This window comes from Sceloporus occidentalis, unplaced genomic scaffold, assembly GCF_023333645.1.
Source record: "Sceloporus occidentalis isolate IW3139 unplaced genomic scaffold, rSceOcc1.0.p SCAF_1, whole genome shotgun sequence".
Lineage (NCBI taxonomy): Eukaryota > Metazoa > Chordata > Lepidosauria > Squamata > Phrynosomatidae > Sceloporus > Sceloporus occidentalis.
The window spans coordinates 73,130,422-73,146,696 of NW_028316981.1; the positions used below are offsets into that span (position 1 = coordinate 73,130,422).

Genomic DNA, 16,275 nt, shown 5'->3' on the forward strand with positions numbered 1-16,275 from the left:
GAAGCTAACTCACATTATAGTGGATTTCTCCTCTATATTAATTGAGAATAAATTAACACTTGACCTCTTCAATAGAGCAGTTATCAATCATTTCATGATACAATTTATAGTTATATTTCAAAAAGGTGCAATAAGTTAAGGAAAAAAAGTTTTGCTCAAAGACAAGGTGGAAAGTCCAGGGGCCAATTTTTTGCTTTGGGATCCTCTAAGAGCCATAACACCAAATATGCCCTCCTCCCCCCAAAAGGCCAGAAGGTAACTGCTGGTTTTGATAAACAGGATTTTTCAAATGTTAAATAGTGCAAGGGAGATTCAACCTATTTAAAAGATGAATGACTACTCCATGAACTTCCAGGATAAACAATTCACTTGAGGGGAGGGGACAGAAAAAAAGGTGGTCTGGGGAGTTTGAAGAGATCAAGGCTGTAAAAACAGCCTCGGTGGCTGTATTCAATCCATGGCTGCAGTGTGCCTTCTCCTGCTATAAGATTATAAACTGGATACCCAATATACAAGGTTTAATTTTTCTAAATAATTAACTATGCAAATACTTTCAAGACAGGATTCTATCTAATAAAACCTCTGTACATGATCCATTTCAGAGAGATATATTGACATAGAAGACATACCCTCATTGCCTCCTGAATATGGTCCTGTCGTACAAGTTCAGCTGACCGGTCCATGTACCATTTCAAACAACGGATCAGTTCTCTACATAAAATAAACACTTTGATAGGTATAGTGCCCCTGGAATTTTTATATACTTTTAAAGAGGAAAATCAGCTAATAAATGCTATATAGAGACAGGGAAATTAACAGGAAGGTAATGAAATGAATATTTTAACATTTGGTGAACAACCTATTTCAAAAGCATTTCTGAACATCATGAAATGGAAATTATTTTATATTTTTATTTGGCACATATCATTTTCATTACTCCACATTTTTCTGACAGTAACCAGTTTTTAAATATCCCAGTTACAACCTTCCTAAATAATCTTGGCATGAACCTGACACATAGAGCACAAAGAGGTATGTATTTCTTTAACATACCACACAGTTAATCTGAAATTTTCTACCATACGATGTAGCAATAGACACCAATTTAATTTAAAATGGAATTAGATAGATGAATAAAAAATAAGGTATAAATGGCTACTAGCCTTGAAGGCTGTACATTATTTCCAGTACAGAAGCCAGCAAGCATGACTTTGAATATTAGCTGCTGGAGAACATCAAGGTTAAACTTACATCCTACTTGTGAGCTTCCTATAGGCATCTGGTTGCTCTCTAAAAGAACTGCATTGGATTAGATAGAATTTTGGTCTGATTTAGCATGGGTTTTTGTTTTTGTTGTTTTTAGCATTCCATTATAAGGTTGATATCCTCCAACTAATGTGAAGAATAATTTTAATTCTTCTCTTGGCCACAGAAGTCCACCGTGTGACCTTGGGAGAGTCACACACTCTCAGCCCCAGAAAACATTGTGATAGGGTTCACCAAAAGTTGGAAATGACCTGAAGGCACACAACAAAAATGTACTACAAATAATTGCAATTAAATAGTGCTGAATCCTATAAGTCCAATGTAAGATGTTTAACAGTATTTTTTAAAAAGAAAGGAGTGAGTGCTATTAACATTTGTCCAGTTACCTTGAACTGTACTAAAGTAATAATAATGATAATGATAATAATAAAAATATTTTTACCTCACCTCTCCTGCAGGTTTCAGGAGGCTTACAGTATCAGTAAAATACAGTATAAAATACAACATACATTAAAATACAATCTATTATTCCCTCCCTCCCAACTATATCATATTAAAATACCATTAAAAATATTAAGTAATCAACAATCAAAACAAACAGCAACAGAGTGATGGGCAATTTTGTGAGTTCTCTATGATAGATCATATCTATGGGAGATCAGGTGAATCACTCAGGGAAGAGATCTGTCTTGACAGCTTTTCCAAAGCTTTTTTAAAGCTGTCAAGATTGGTAATGTTCCGGATCTCTTCTGACAGGTCATTCCATAGTTTGGGAGTGGCAGATGAAAAGGCCCTCTGGGTAACGACAGTCAACCTGGCTTTTATCGGTTGTAAGAGGCTTTTCCCAGAGGACCTAAGTGTGCAGGGTGGATTGTATGGAAGATAGGTTGGATCCAAGCCATGTAGGGCTTTAAAGGTCATAACCAACACCTTGTACTGTGCCCAGAAATTATTGGCAGCCAGAACAAGATGTTCTCCATGAAACACATAGTACTTTTGCATATAAAGTTTAAAAAGACACTCTATTGTACAATGCTGGAAAAAAAGGACTTACTTGTATGCCAGTGCTCCTGCAAAGTGTTTCTGAATGTAAGTGTCCATTACAGGTCGAAAATGAAAATATTTGCTGTCACGCAGGAGATTTATGATGAACACCTGTAGGTGAGAGAGAAAACCAAAAAGGTATAACATAAGGAAAACAGAAAATTTATTATTCCTCTGGCCACAAAATTCATGACAACTGTAATTTATTTATTTATTTAATTTATTTTCCACCTTTCCCCAGAGTGGGACCCAAGGCAGCTCACAGAAGGAAATCAATTAAAATCTACCAATGCATGAGTTCAAAAACAAGTAAAATATTACCAAACAATATAAAATTATTTAAAAACATACAAAAAATAAAAATAAGTAACTCTCAATAAAACAGCTTCCCTGATGTAATAAGATATTAAAGCCTAGTTTAAAAAAAGTTGTTTGCCTGTTGGCAAAATGAAAGCAGGAAGGGGCCACCCTAGCCTCCTGCAGAAGGAAGATCCAGATGGTGGGAACAGCCACTGAGAAAGCTCTCTCCTGGGTCTTCACCAAGTGAGCCTGTGATGGTGATGGGACCTAGAGAAAGCCTTCCCCTGTGTTTTCCAGGTTTGTATGGGGAGATACGGTCTTTCCGATAATCTGGAACTAATTTCTATAGGGCTTTATGAACAGCACTTTGAACTGTGCCAGTTAAGCTGTTTCAGCAAGGGAATTATTTGCTCTCTATAATCATTCCATTCTGACTCTGTACATGTTCTTGATACCATACATGAACATGACTGTATACTTTTGTTTCAGTTTATAATTGATGATAATGTCAAATTAAATGGAAAAGAGACAAACTCTGTAATAATGAAATATTTAATGGGAAAGTGAAATTGTGCTTTTGTTAGGAAAAGTGTACTGACTGCCATGTTTCTGTGTATATCAGGAGGCAGGCCTTAAAAGCTGCTATGTGGAAGCAAGGTAGTTTGGCATGCTATGTTGGTTCATAAAATATTCAAAACTTAATTTTTTCATTTTTTTTTTGGAACCCATCTTGTGGAACCCCTTAAGAAACTGTTAATTTGTCACTCAGTCAGATATAAATTCAGAGGGAGGGAAGGAATAAGATAAAAGTTCAAGACCAATCAGTTCAAGAAGCCTTCAAATAATTAACCCAGAGAAACCCAGCCAATGACTCCAGAGGACCCTACTGCTATCAGTGAGCAGACTAGATTTCCTCAGTGACAAACTACTAGGTAGGACTGATTGTCTTTGAGAAAATATTTCAAAATCAATTTCTTCTGATTAACAAAGGTTTTCTTGTTGTGTGCCTCCAAGTCAATTTTGACTTATGGTGACCCGAAGGCAAACCTATCATGGCATTTTCTTGGGCAAGATTTATTCAGAGGAGGTTTGCCATTGCCTTCCTCTGAGGCTGAAAGCATGTGACTTGCCCAAGGTCACTCAGTGGGTTTCATGGCTGAGCAGAGAATCTAACCTTAGTCTCCATAGTCCAACACTCAAACCATGCTGTTACTTATTAGGAAACATTAGGGCTGAGTACTGAGGAGCCCTGGTGGTGCAGTGGTTAAATGCCCATTAAATGCCAGTACTGCAGCCATTCACAGCCACAAGGTAGTGAGTTCAATCCCAGGCAGGGCTCCAGGTCCACTCAGTCTTGGATCCTTCTGTAGGTCGCTAAAATGAGTACCCAGCTTGTTGGGGGCAATTAGCTTACACATTGTAAACCCCTTAGGGAGTGCTTAAGGGCACTGATATGTAGTACAGAAATTTACTTTCCAATGCTATTCCTATTTATACCTAATAGAAAACAATCAAAATGGTGTCTCTCTGCACTGAAATAAATGCTACATGCCCACTTACTGAATAGACTGATGAGCTTATTTTTTTCTCCAAAAACTTCTAAATCTGTCTTGATGATATAAGAGGCAGCACCTGCCTTAAAAGTATTAGTCCCTCATTTTTTTTAAAAAAAAATCAGGATTTAATGTAAAGCAAGCATAGCCAATTTATATTATACACTTATATTATACACTATCTGCCAAAGGTTCATCAAATAGTCTAACAGAGCTCCCTAGCAGAACCCTGGCATAAAACCACCATGATCTTCAGTATTGGGAAAATATATTTTATATCTGGGGTTAAAAGTTGTAGTTAAAACCAGGATTTTTTGTGTGAAAGGCCTTGGAGCCCGGAAAACAAATTCCTGGGCTAAGCATAGATCAGAGACACCCTGTCCTTTAATTTTAAGCACATGCACATCATTCTGAGACACTGTTTTTTACTTGGTTCTCATTGTGGATCTTGGGTAAAAAAGAAAAAAAAACTTCTAGAAGTCTGATTATTTTGCCTCATTTTCTCTTCTTCTAAAATTCACTCAGTTATAGTGTATCCATATCATTATTTTTCAACAAATATTTCCACTAAAATGCTGAAAACATGAGTGGGTGAGTCTTTGCATATTGAAAAAATCACTTATTTACTTCCCAAACCATGTTCAATACTACAATAACATCTGCTAAATAATGACACAACCTTAGGAAACATACCTTTATGTAATTATAAAGGATCCAAAACCAATAAACTAGTAGCCACAAATGCTTGGCCAGTCAACTAGATTGTTTCACAGAAGAATGAGAACACACAAGGTCTTGAAAGGACCATAATCTGACCTCAACTATAACATGCTAAACCAGCTAATTGGTGGTTGGTGACCAGCTGATTGTTTTCTTTTGAAAGTTCTGCAATGCTTCTACAGCTAAATGGTGGATAAAGGGAAAATGCAAATGCTAATCCATCCAAAGAGTGTTGTACTTACCAGAGACTGAAAGACTAACAGTCCATATTTGTCTGTGTTGTCATCCAAAATCACAAATAATGTGTCCAGAATGTCCTGCAAGAACTAGAAACATAAAGGGATTTACATGACACCTCATTATGAAAAATGTATAAAAACAAGCCATTAAATAATTTACAATACAGTCTCATGTATCTTTTACATAAGCAAGTCTCATTGAGTTCAATGAGACTTACATGCTTGTACATGTGCACAGGACTGCAACCTTCAGATTAGCCTAAATCCAGTGATGAATATCCACTGATGGAACTGCTTCCATCAGTGCAATGGGGTGGGGTTTTCATGCACACTGTAGCCACTATAGGTCCCAAAACCTGTTATGTAGGTCTGGGAAACCCTCTGGTATTGTTTTTTCAGGTGGATCTAAGAGCTGTAGGGGAGAGGAAAGAGGAAGAATGTTCTATTGCACCAGTGCAATGTTCAATAAAGGCCATTATGAAAAGAGAAGTATATTCAAAACCACTCCTAGTACTAACAAGGAAAATTATTTTGACACTTAAAAAGACTATTACCGTTTACAGTATTATTTCATTTTAATTATCTGAACATCTTCTACTTATAGTGCAGCATCTCTATAACAAAAAAAAAAAAAACACCTTCAACCAAAAAGAGTACCCCATATCATCTTCCAACTGACGATGAAACACATCTTATGTTCAGGAAACTCTTCTTAATGGTCATTCAGAATTCCCTTTTGTGTAATATGAATCTATTGTTTTAGGTCCTGCCCTCTGGAGTAGCTGAAAATAAGCTTCCCCATTTTCTATATGGCATCTCTTAAGATAGCTGAATATGATATCATATTACCTCCCCTACAGGTTAAAAATATGTATCCCTATCAACTGTTCCTTGTAGCGCTTCATCTCTGGACCCTCTATCATCTTGTTTGTCCAGTGCAGTGTTTTCAATACCACATTATTCCTTTTTACTGAACTTGCTTATTGGCATACAGCTGTTAAGTCTTCAACAGAAGCTAAAACACTAGAAAAACCTAGTTACCACCCAAAACTGCAACCTTGAATGTCTTTCACTCAGGTGAGGTGAAATCTAATAGTTAAACCTGCTCTGAATTTCCCATATTATTGCCAGTAATTGGCACGGAAGTAGGGAAAACTTGGACAAGTATCCCATACTGTGCCTGTGGAAGCTGCTTGAACAACTGGGAAAGATAGATTGCCACCTTTTCTTGCTGCAGTTCTCCTGGCAAACACAAAAAAACCTCCCCCAAACTCTGCTCTGAAGGTCTGAGAAACTCACTAGAGCAGATTTTCTGCCACAGAGAACACACTGAGGGTGGATGGGCCACAAATCCTAATATTATTATAAGCTTCATGTTACATTTATTGCCTGGAATGGATGGCATGCTTCTGACATAATACTTCTATGGTTTGTGCTTAAGACAATAATATCTAGACATCTTTTGTCTAACAAAAGAAGACAATCAGAAGAAGTAGTCCTTTTGCTTTATTCTTCAAAGATAGTTACTGACACAAAAACAGTTTGTGAATAAAGTCTTAGAACCAATTAAGTACCTTAACAATTTCTTCACCACTGACATGCCTCAGTCTTCCTAAAATATCCATTACACGATCTGGATAAGCCTTCCATTTCAAGAGAGCAAGCAAGTCCACTGTAAATTATAAAAAGAATAAAGATGGGCATAATAAAGTCAATATGTAGAACCACACTGACTACAAGGATCAGTATAAAACAGAATTATGCAAATCCTGGAAATAATCTTTAATCATGTCAGGAATTAATGGAGACACAACTCTGTACATTAGCAAAATCTGGATTACATCAGATTTGTGCACATCTACTTGGAAGCAAATCCCATTCCATACAATGAAAATTACATTTGAGAAACACCGCACAGGACTAGGCTGTACAAATGTATAAATAAGCACAGAAATAAAATCACCACAATATAATACTTCTTGCAATGATGGATTATACTTTTCTCAGTCTGTGTTCAATTCTGCTACTACAGAAATATCATGGACAGTGAATAAATCGTGGCTAGCAACATTGTTAAGAAACTGACCTGAATGAAAAATATGTTTTTGAATTTTTTTATTATATATAGATGCAGTGGTGTCACTAGGAGGTGTGGACTGCACCAGGCGACATCCTAAGGGGGAATGACACCATTGCTCCTCAGACACTTACCTTTGGGCAGAAACAGGCTGTGGCATTCATCTGCTTCCCTTTACAATGCTTTAAATGCAGGAGTGGGATGAAGAATTAACATTTTAAATTTTAAATTTTATTTTTTTGAAATTTTTAATTTTTAAATTATTTAAAATTTTTTAAAGCATCTCATTTTAATTAAATCTTCACTATATATAAGCAAATACATTTAGATTGTGTGTATGATATTGTAATTTGAAGGTATAATTTTAATTTTGCTGTTTGTTTATGTCACAACTATTAGCATTACATTCAGTGGTATGTGGGAATTACGATTTACAAGTAACATTAGGGCAAAAATACATTACTAAGGATTCTGTATGGTGTGAAATGGGGGAGGGCAATGGGGGGTGACACCATGAGTTACTGCACTGAGTGAAACCAACTCTAGTGACACCAACCCTAGTGACATATATATGTTATTATATAGTAACAACAACATTAAAATCTTGGACATCTGAAGACTAAAAAGACTAGAGCTAGGAAAGATCCTCCAGTTCACTTCTATGCCCAAATGTCAGATTATGCATCAGTCATCATCAAAGAACAATAATTAAAATACAGATTGCTGTATAAACTCGTGTATATAAAAGAAACACCAATTCCCTTTACTCTCTCTGCTGCAGCACTGTTTTTGGCCTTTTTGAATGCCTGGGCAGGAAAATGGTGGCAGTGGCAGCTCTTTGGCACTTCCCCTCAAAGGAGTGCCAAGAGGAACTGAGCTCTGAAAATTTTGAATAAGACAGTTGTGCATGTTTGTCAGCAACATCAGGGACTGCCTGAAGGAAGAGGCCCCTCCCTCCTCAACTGTCATCTCGGCCTCAGAGGGAGCCATCAGGCAGACCCAGCAACATCTTGGACTGCCTGAAGGAAGAGGCCCCTCCCTCCTCAACTGTCATCTCGGCCTCAGAGGGAGACATCAGGCAGACCCAGCAACATCTTGGACTGCCTGAAGGAAGAGGCCCCTCCCTCCTCAACTGTCATCTCGGCCTCAGAGGGAGCCATCAGGCAGACCAGCAACATCAGGGACAGCCTGAAGGAAGAGGCCCCTCCCTCCTCAACTGTCATCTCGGCCTCAGAGGGAGCCATCAGGCAGACCAGCAACATCAGGGACTGCCTGAAGGAAGAGGCCCCTCCCTCCTCAACTGTCATCTCGGCCTCAGAGGGAGACATCAGGCAGACCCAGCAACATCTTGGACTGCCTGAAGGAAGAGGCCCCTCCCTCCTCAACTGTCATCTCGGCCTCAGAGGGAGCCATCAGGCAGACCAGCAACATCAGGGACAGCCTGAAGGAAGAGGCCCCTCCCTCCTCAACTGTCATCTCGGCCTCAGAGGGAGCCATCAGGCAGACCAGCAACATCAGGGACTGCCTGAAGGAAGAGGCCCCTCCCTCCTCAACTGTCATCTCGGCCTCAGAGGGAGCCAGCAGGCAGACCAGCAACATCTTGGACTGCCTGAAGGAAGAGGCCCCTCCCTCCTCAACTGTCATCTCGGCCTCAGAGGGAGACATCAGGCAGACCCAGCAACATCAGGGACAGCCTGAAGGAAGAGGCCCCTCCCTCCTCAACTGTCATCTTGGCCTCAGAGGGAGCCAGCAGGCAGACCAGCAACATCTTGGACTGCCTGAAGGATGAGACTTCTCCCTCCTTTAACTGTATTTTTATTGTATTAACGATTTTACTGTACACCGCTATGATCATCGCGGAATAGCGGTCTATAAATAAAACATATTATTATTATTATTATTATTTTCTGAGTTGAAATCAGGCAAAGTTATCACATTAAAGTTACAGGCTGTAATCACTGTTAATGTAGTTGCCATTTTCTTTTCTTTGCCTTTTCATCCTTTTTGACATTTTTTCTTAGCTCTACCTGTGCCTGGTCACTTCCCCCACACATCAAACATCACACAGCTACCATTTACCTAAGTTCCCTCCTCATTCATCCAGCCTTTAGCGTGACCATAAACAGTTATGCTTGCTGTAATTTTGCAAGTTCGTTGGCATACTTTTCCGTTATTTTGTCCTTCAAATCCTTTGTTTCATGCCCTAAGTTTTCCCTTGACTTATCCATGGGCCATATCAAGGTCCATATTTTGGCCCCAAAACTTGCCCTCACCTTATACATGAGGTCGACTTATAGTTGAGTATATACAGTATAATTTGCCAGAATTTGAGCAGAGGAGTTATATTTCAAGAGGTGAGCAAGAAACAATCATTCCAAACATATACATGTAAGCAAGCCAAGAAGAGATATATATGATAAAGTCACAAATAAATCTTATTATGGGGGGAATATTTCTAATCACAAATATGGGAAATAGTCAACATAGGAAGAGGCAAAATCTAAAACCTATGCTGAAACATTCTGAGGTTGTGTTCTGGGCACAACAGTACAAACATTAAGCTTTGGGAACAGCTTTGCATGCTTATGTGGATGTCTACTGAAACCATTGTGAAATACAAGGTTGAAGTCAACTTCAGTTTGGAAAATAACCCTTGCTATTGTTAGCTTCCGAGAATGAGTGAAATCAAAACAAATGAACACAGCATAATTAAATATAAATTCTCTTTATTTTCATAGTGCATAAACCTGAAATATGTGTAGAAGAAAGATGTGTAAATATTAATCACACTGCACATTGAGAAACATACAGAAACTAAAGTAGCCCAAAGATGAATGTGTGAAATATAACCTTGAGCACAGAAAATTAAAACTAGAAGAAAGATTATTTTGTTGGAATTTGTTGATTAATCATTATTTATTTGTATAAAGAATACATGGTGCCCCTTTACTCTTTTCTGCTATCAAGTCAGCTTAGACTTACCGGTATGACAAACCTAGGAATTAAGAGACTTCCTTGCTCAGGTCTTGCAAAGTCAGAGCCATACTGAGGATGCATTTATACAAAAGAAATAATGCAATTTGACACTCCTTTGAGTGCTGTAGCTGTGTCCTATGAAATCCTGAGATCTGTAGTTTTACAAGGTCTTTAGCCTTTTCTGCCAAAGAGTGCAGGTGTCTCACAACATTACAAATCCCAGGATTCTTTAGGATAGCATGGCAGTTAAAGTGGAGTCAAACTGCATTATTTTTACAGTGTAGGTGCACTCTTAGTAAATCCATCTCTAATGCAGTATTCTTTTCCTGCTGCTTTCTACATTTCTGAGCATTACCTTTTCTGAGTCAAGACCTCTCCACTGAGAGAGAGAGAGAGAGAGAGAGAAGTTTATCGCACCAGGTTCTCGGCCCGGCAGGAAACGGAAATGAGTGGGGGACGGATTTTACCGCACGCACCCGTCCCTCACTCGTTCCGTTCCCCCTCTCTTCCCTGCCCATTCCGTTCCAAAGGGAACGCTTTTTGAGAACTGTTCAGAACAGTTCTCAAAAATTTCCCCCTCTGGAACAGATTAAGAATGGAAGAGAGGGGGAACGGAACGAATGAGGGACGGGTGCGTGCGGTAAAATCCGTCCCCCACTCGTTCCACACTCGTCCCTGCTCCTTCCGTTCCGTGTTCAGAACAGAACGGAAGGAGCCAATGCGATAAAGTTGAGAGAGAGAGAGAGAGAGAGAGAGTCCTAGAGCAAATCAAGCTAGAACACTTGCTATAAGCAAACATAATTAAGTTGATTGAGGCTGTCGTATTTTCACCATACAATGAAAAAACAGGTCTCGCCAGAAAGATAATAATGCTTGGTAAGATGGAGGGCAGTAGGAAGAGAGGAAGAACACACTGTAGGTGGATAGATTCAATTAGGGAAGACATGGTCATGACTCATGAGTCTGAAGGATCTGAGCAGGGCTGCTGAGGATAGGTCTCACATAGAAGTTGACTCGAAGGCAGCTCACAACAACAACATCTCATGATATGTCCGAAGTATGATGGCCTTCTTTTAGTCACTTTTGGTTCTAGAGGGAGTTCAGGCTTGATTTGCTCTAGGACACATTCATTCATTTATATTGAGCAGTCTATGGTATTTCTATAACTTTCTTCTAGCACCATATTTCAAATTAGTTGATTTTCTTCTTGTCAGGATTTTTCACTGTTCATCTTTCACACCCATATAAAAAAATCAGAAATATTATGGCATGGATGATTCTAACTCTGGAATATCCTGACCATATCTTTACACTTGAGGATCTTATTTTCATAGCTGCCTTTCCAAGTCTTTGTTGCCCTTGTTGCTATTTTGGGTGATGAACCTTGCCTGTGATTCTGGTCTGGTGCCAAATGGATGAAGATGCCAGTTATCTCTCCAGCACAGGAACAGAGCGAAACTCCAAATACAAGCTTTCAGCTTGCTGGAACAATGCCTGGAGAGACAGCTGCTAAATCAAAGAATCACTCTCCAGCAGTTCACTCCTTAGAGGGCTTTATTACTTTGTTTCAAATAAACACGAGCTAGTCACTACTATACAAAAACTCTTACCGACACACCACACTATCTCAAAACTCCCACAATCCACCAGAATTTTTCCTTATATACGTTTTCCTTATATACAGAATTACCATGAGGTGGCCACTAAGTCCAGCCTCTTCATATACAAGTTGCTATGCACCACAGACACCAATCCATCTTGAGACTGAAGACATAGCATATTTACATTTAGTCCTGCTCAGTTGATCTTGAACATCCGGCTGCTGCTCTGGACTCCAGCTATAGCCAATTTAGGCTTCTGCAGCCATTACCACATCTGAACATTTTCACCTTCAACATATGCTAACGGCCCTTCCCAGTGTTTCCTTCTCTACTCATACCCAAAGCACCCAAAGGTGCTACAAACTATTAAAAGGTTGTGGCATCAAGGAAAGACAGAGATGTAAATTGCTCATATTTTAAAGAGCCTTGGCATTAAAATAACCTTACAGCTATATTGTGGTGCAAAAACTTGGGTAATAATATATATTCTAGTTAGAACCATTATACAATTTAATGCTGAAGACCATTTGAATATTCCTATTTTATAGTTAGTTTCTCAAAAGAATTGAATCTAGTTAATTGTTGATTCTAATGAAAGTGCATCTATATATTTCATTGGATTAAAATCTGATAAAAAGAGGAAGGCTGCTGAAATTGCCCACTGTAGCAATCTTCTTCATATAACAACAAATGAAAGCAATATTGGAAAAGTTTCCCATCATATTTGTTAATGAGAAAGATATACACACACACACACACACACACACACACACACACACACACAATGACTTCCCATATTTAGATATCCCCTAATAAATAATAAATAAAAACTTTATTTATATACCGCCCTTCGAAACATCAGGGCGGTTTACAGCAATAAAACTACATTCAATACAATACAATTTACAATTTAAAAACAATACAATTAAAACAATAAAAGAACTTGTGCCAAATCGTAAGTTGCTAACAGAGGGAGGAGGGCTCTCAGGGGAAGTATCAGGGGTAAGCCTGTTTAAAAAAGAACGTTTTCAGCCCCTTCTTAAATTGGGCTAGGGAGGTTGCTGAACGGAGCTCGATGGGCAGCGAGTTCCAGAGAGTAGGGGCCGAGGTGGAAAAGGCCCTTCTGGTGGTGTTGACTAATCTGGTCTCTGGAACTCTTAGCAGATGCTGCCCAGTAGATCTGAGTGTGCGGGGCGGATTGTATGGAGAGAGGCGGTCCTTTAAGTACTCTGGACCCAAGCCATTTAGGGCTTTATAGGTTATGACCATCACCTTGTATTGCGCCCGGAAGCGAATAGGCAGCCAATGTAGGTCTTTTAAGACCGGTGTTATATGACTGGTCCTAGGTGTATTAGTGATCAGTCTTGCTGCCATATTCTGCACCAATTGCAGCTTCCGGGTATGGTACAAGGGTTGCCCCATGCAGAGCGCATTGCAGAAATCCAACCGAGAGGTGACCAGAGTGTGTACCACTGTTTCTAGGTCCCCCCGGCTCAGGTAGGGACGCAGCTGGCGTATCATCCGAAGCTGATAGCAGGTGCTCCTGACCGTCGCCTCCACCTGAGATGTAAGGTGGAGCGACGAGTCAAGGAGCACCCCCAGACTGCGTGCAGAGTCCTTCACGGGAAGCGTGATCCCATTCAGGACAGGTGGAACCACCGCCATCCCTGGGCCAGGAGAACCTATCACGAGTACTTCCGTTTTCTCTGGATTCAAGCTGAGTCTGTTTTCCCTCATCCAGCCCATTACCGATTCCAGACAGGCCACGAGAGGAGAGATGCCATCCCCGGTCACTGCATCAGTCGGAGACATAGAGAAAATTATTTGGGTGTCATCAGCGTACTTATAACCCCGCGCCCCATGTCTCCGGATGATCTCTCCCAGCGGTTTCATGTAGATGTTAAAAAGCATGGGAGACAAAATGGCTCCTTGAGGGACCCCAGATGTTAGGGGTCTCCTGTCAGAGCACACGTCTCCCAGCTGCACCATCTGGAACCTCCCAGAGAGGTAGGACCGGAACCACTGGAGCGCAGTGCCCCCGACTCCCACCTCTGCCAGGCGCTCCAGAAGGATACCATGGTCGATGGTATCGAAAGCCGCTGAGATGTCTAAGAGCACTAGCAGGGACACGCTTCCCCTGTCAATACCCAGACGGAGGTCATCGACCAAGGCGACCATGGCAGTCTCAACCCCGTAGCCCGCCCGAAAGCCGGTTTGAAATGGGTCTAGATAATCCGTTTCATCCAGGATCGATTGGAGCTGGATCGCAACCGCCCTCTCGATCACCTTAAGATAGAATTTTAGTCAGCATGGTCATTATCTACTGCCAAGGTCTGCTCCATGACGTTTAATAATGGTGCTCAGACTTAATCCTGAAGATGCAATATGTTCCTCATGAATGCTTCCTCATGAAAGGAAACTTTTACTCATCTACAAATACCTTTAGCCAGCTTGGTAGCCATTAGAAAAATATTCCATTACGTGTAATCAAAGGTCTTAATGTGTAGACCTAGATTTGTACAAAATATAGCTGACCTGTTTGATTATATAACTCATTTGGGGTGAATCAGACTGCCACAAAAGGGTGGATTGGGGCCGCCCACAACTGCTGGCCCTGGAGCCACAGCAAGCATCTACTGCAGCCCCAATCTGCCCTGCCAGACCAAATAGGAGTGGAAAAGATCCACTCCTATTTGGGCTGGTAAAGGGTGGCTTCTGGGGGCACGTGGCATCAAAATGTCATGCCCCTAGAGTGGTTGGAAGCCGCCCCCATGTGATCAACCAACATGACTACCAGGCATTTTGGGGGCATGCGGCATCAAAATGCCAAACCCCCAAGGCACCTGTAAGCTGGCTTTTCCAGGCCATCTGTTCGGCCCCTAAGAGGCTAATTTAGCTTCTCCTCCCCCCTCTCCATTTTTATTAACTTATGAGTACTGGTACAATGTACAAATTTGCATTGGCAAAAAAAGACAGAAGTTGATAAAATAAGTAATAAAATAAAACTTATTTCTATCCCACTTTTTGTTAAAAACAATCAAAGCGGCTTACAAGAGTTAAAATACATCCATATATACAAAAGACAATAAAAGACAATTAAACAATATAGAATTTAAAATTACATAACAATTAAAACCAATAAAAGTGGCAGAGTCATAATATATATGATCTGGGAAAAGACATCTTCTTTACAATGGCAATGGCTGACAAAGGAGCGACAACTCTTTATGAACATGCATGCTCCAAGGACAGCTAATTCTTGTAATCATTTGACACTGTTAAGTTGCTTAGATCTGTGATTCATTATATTGTATATTTGTTTTGTTAGAATTTTAACTTTATTCACTATGAGAAGCTAAGAGCCACAAGGGATTCTTTTTTTCTGCTAAAAATTTCATTCAACCTTATATTTCATAATTCCTTTTATGGTAAACCAACACAAGCAGAATCTTTCCAATCCAGGTAAATGTAGCATGCAGTCACTGCTATTTCTGAACTCTTTTATTTCTGAAGCTGTATCAAACTTTTTCATTTCTGATGTGTATGATCCTACTACTACTACTACTACAAAAAAAATACAATGTATGGCACACCCCTCTACATTTTTGGATTCTTAATGTGAAAATTACTGTACCGTTTTGGGTAAGTTTGGTAGAAGAGAGCTGGGTAGAGATTGAAAAAGATTCTTTGGTACTGCGCTGGAAAATCAGACTTGAAGGGATGTTGGGACAACCATTATAATCCTCTTTGCAGCATGGAAGACCCAGATATAGTGCATGGTTATTGAATGTGCTGTTTTCATCACACTGGAAACATAAGAAAACTATTTTACCCCATGCATTGCAGTCAGTAGTGAGAATATATAAGATTACTTATAAAGACGGTCTTTATTCAGCATATGCATTATATTCATTCAGCATACACTTTAGAAACATTTTTTCTGCTGTGAAATCACTTTCAGCAGTCATGTGATAATTAATGAGTTGAATGTATCTTCACTGGAATTAACCTCCTTTTAAATAATTAGGGTATACTTGGGTAAGAATAATGTTTCCTTGGTAAGAATAAAACACCATAATGTATGAAATAATGCGTACGTCGAGTACACAGGCCCATGGACCATAACAACTTCTATAAGAAGCCTATGTTTCAAGAATTCTAAAAATTAGTTCCGTTTGGGGGTAGGCAACCTTTTTGACCCGGGGGCCAGGTTGCTGTCCCTCAGACAATTCGGGGGGCCGAAGCAAAAAAAAAAAAAAATTTAAATAAATAAATAAATAAATAAATAAATCGGGACAAATGTAGGACAACAATTTAAAATGGAGGACACTTTTTAAATAAAAAATGGAGGACATGCAAAAAAATCTGCTGATTTTTTAAAAAATGTTAATATAAATGCATGTTTCTGAGGCTTCTGTAGACGAGGGGTTGGCAACCTCCAGCCCGCGGTCCAGATGCGGCCCGCGGAGGCCTTTAGACCAGCCCTTGTGCAGTCCACC

At 39.8% G+C, this 16,275-nt stretch overlaps 1 protein-coding gene across 10 annotated transcripts in view; it reads right to left on the reverse strand.

Annotated features, from left to right (window-relative positions):
- The window catches only part of DOCK3 (dedicator of cytokinesis 3), a 272,592-nt gene that overhangs the window by 101,779 nt on the left and 154,538 nt on the right, over nucleotides 1-16,275 (reverse strand). For all 10 annotated transcript variants that reach the window (XM_089525143.1, XM_089525190.1, XM_089525134.1 and 7 more), the window contains exons 18-22: nucleotides 15,411-15,582; nucleotides 6,697-6,794; nucleotides 5,126-5,209; nucleotides 2,321-2,421; nucleotides 630-711 (exon numbers count right to left, since the gene is read on the reverse strand). In XM_089525143.1, coding sequence (XP_089381269.1) covers nucleotides 630-711; nucleotides 2,321-2,421; nucleotides 5,126-5,209; nucleotides 6,697-6,794; nucleotides 15,411-15,582 — 537 coding nt within the window. The remainder of the gene's footprint in view (nucleotides 1-629; nucleotides 712-2,320; nucleotides 2,422-5,125; nucleotides 5,210-6,696; nucleotides 6,795-15,410; nucleotides 15,583-16,275) is intronic.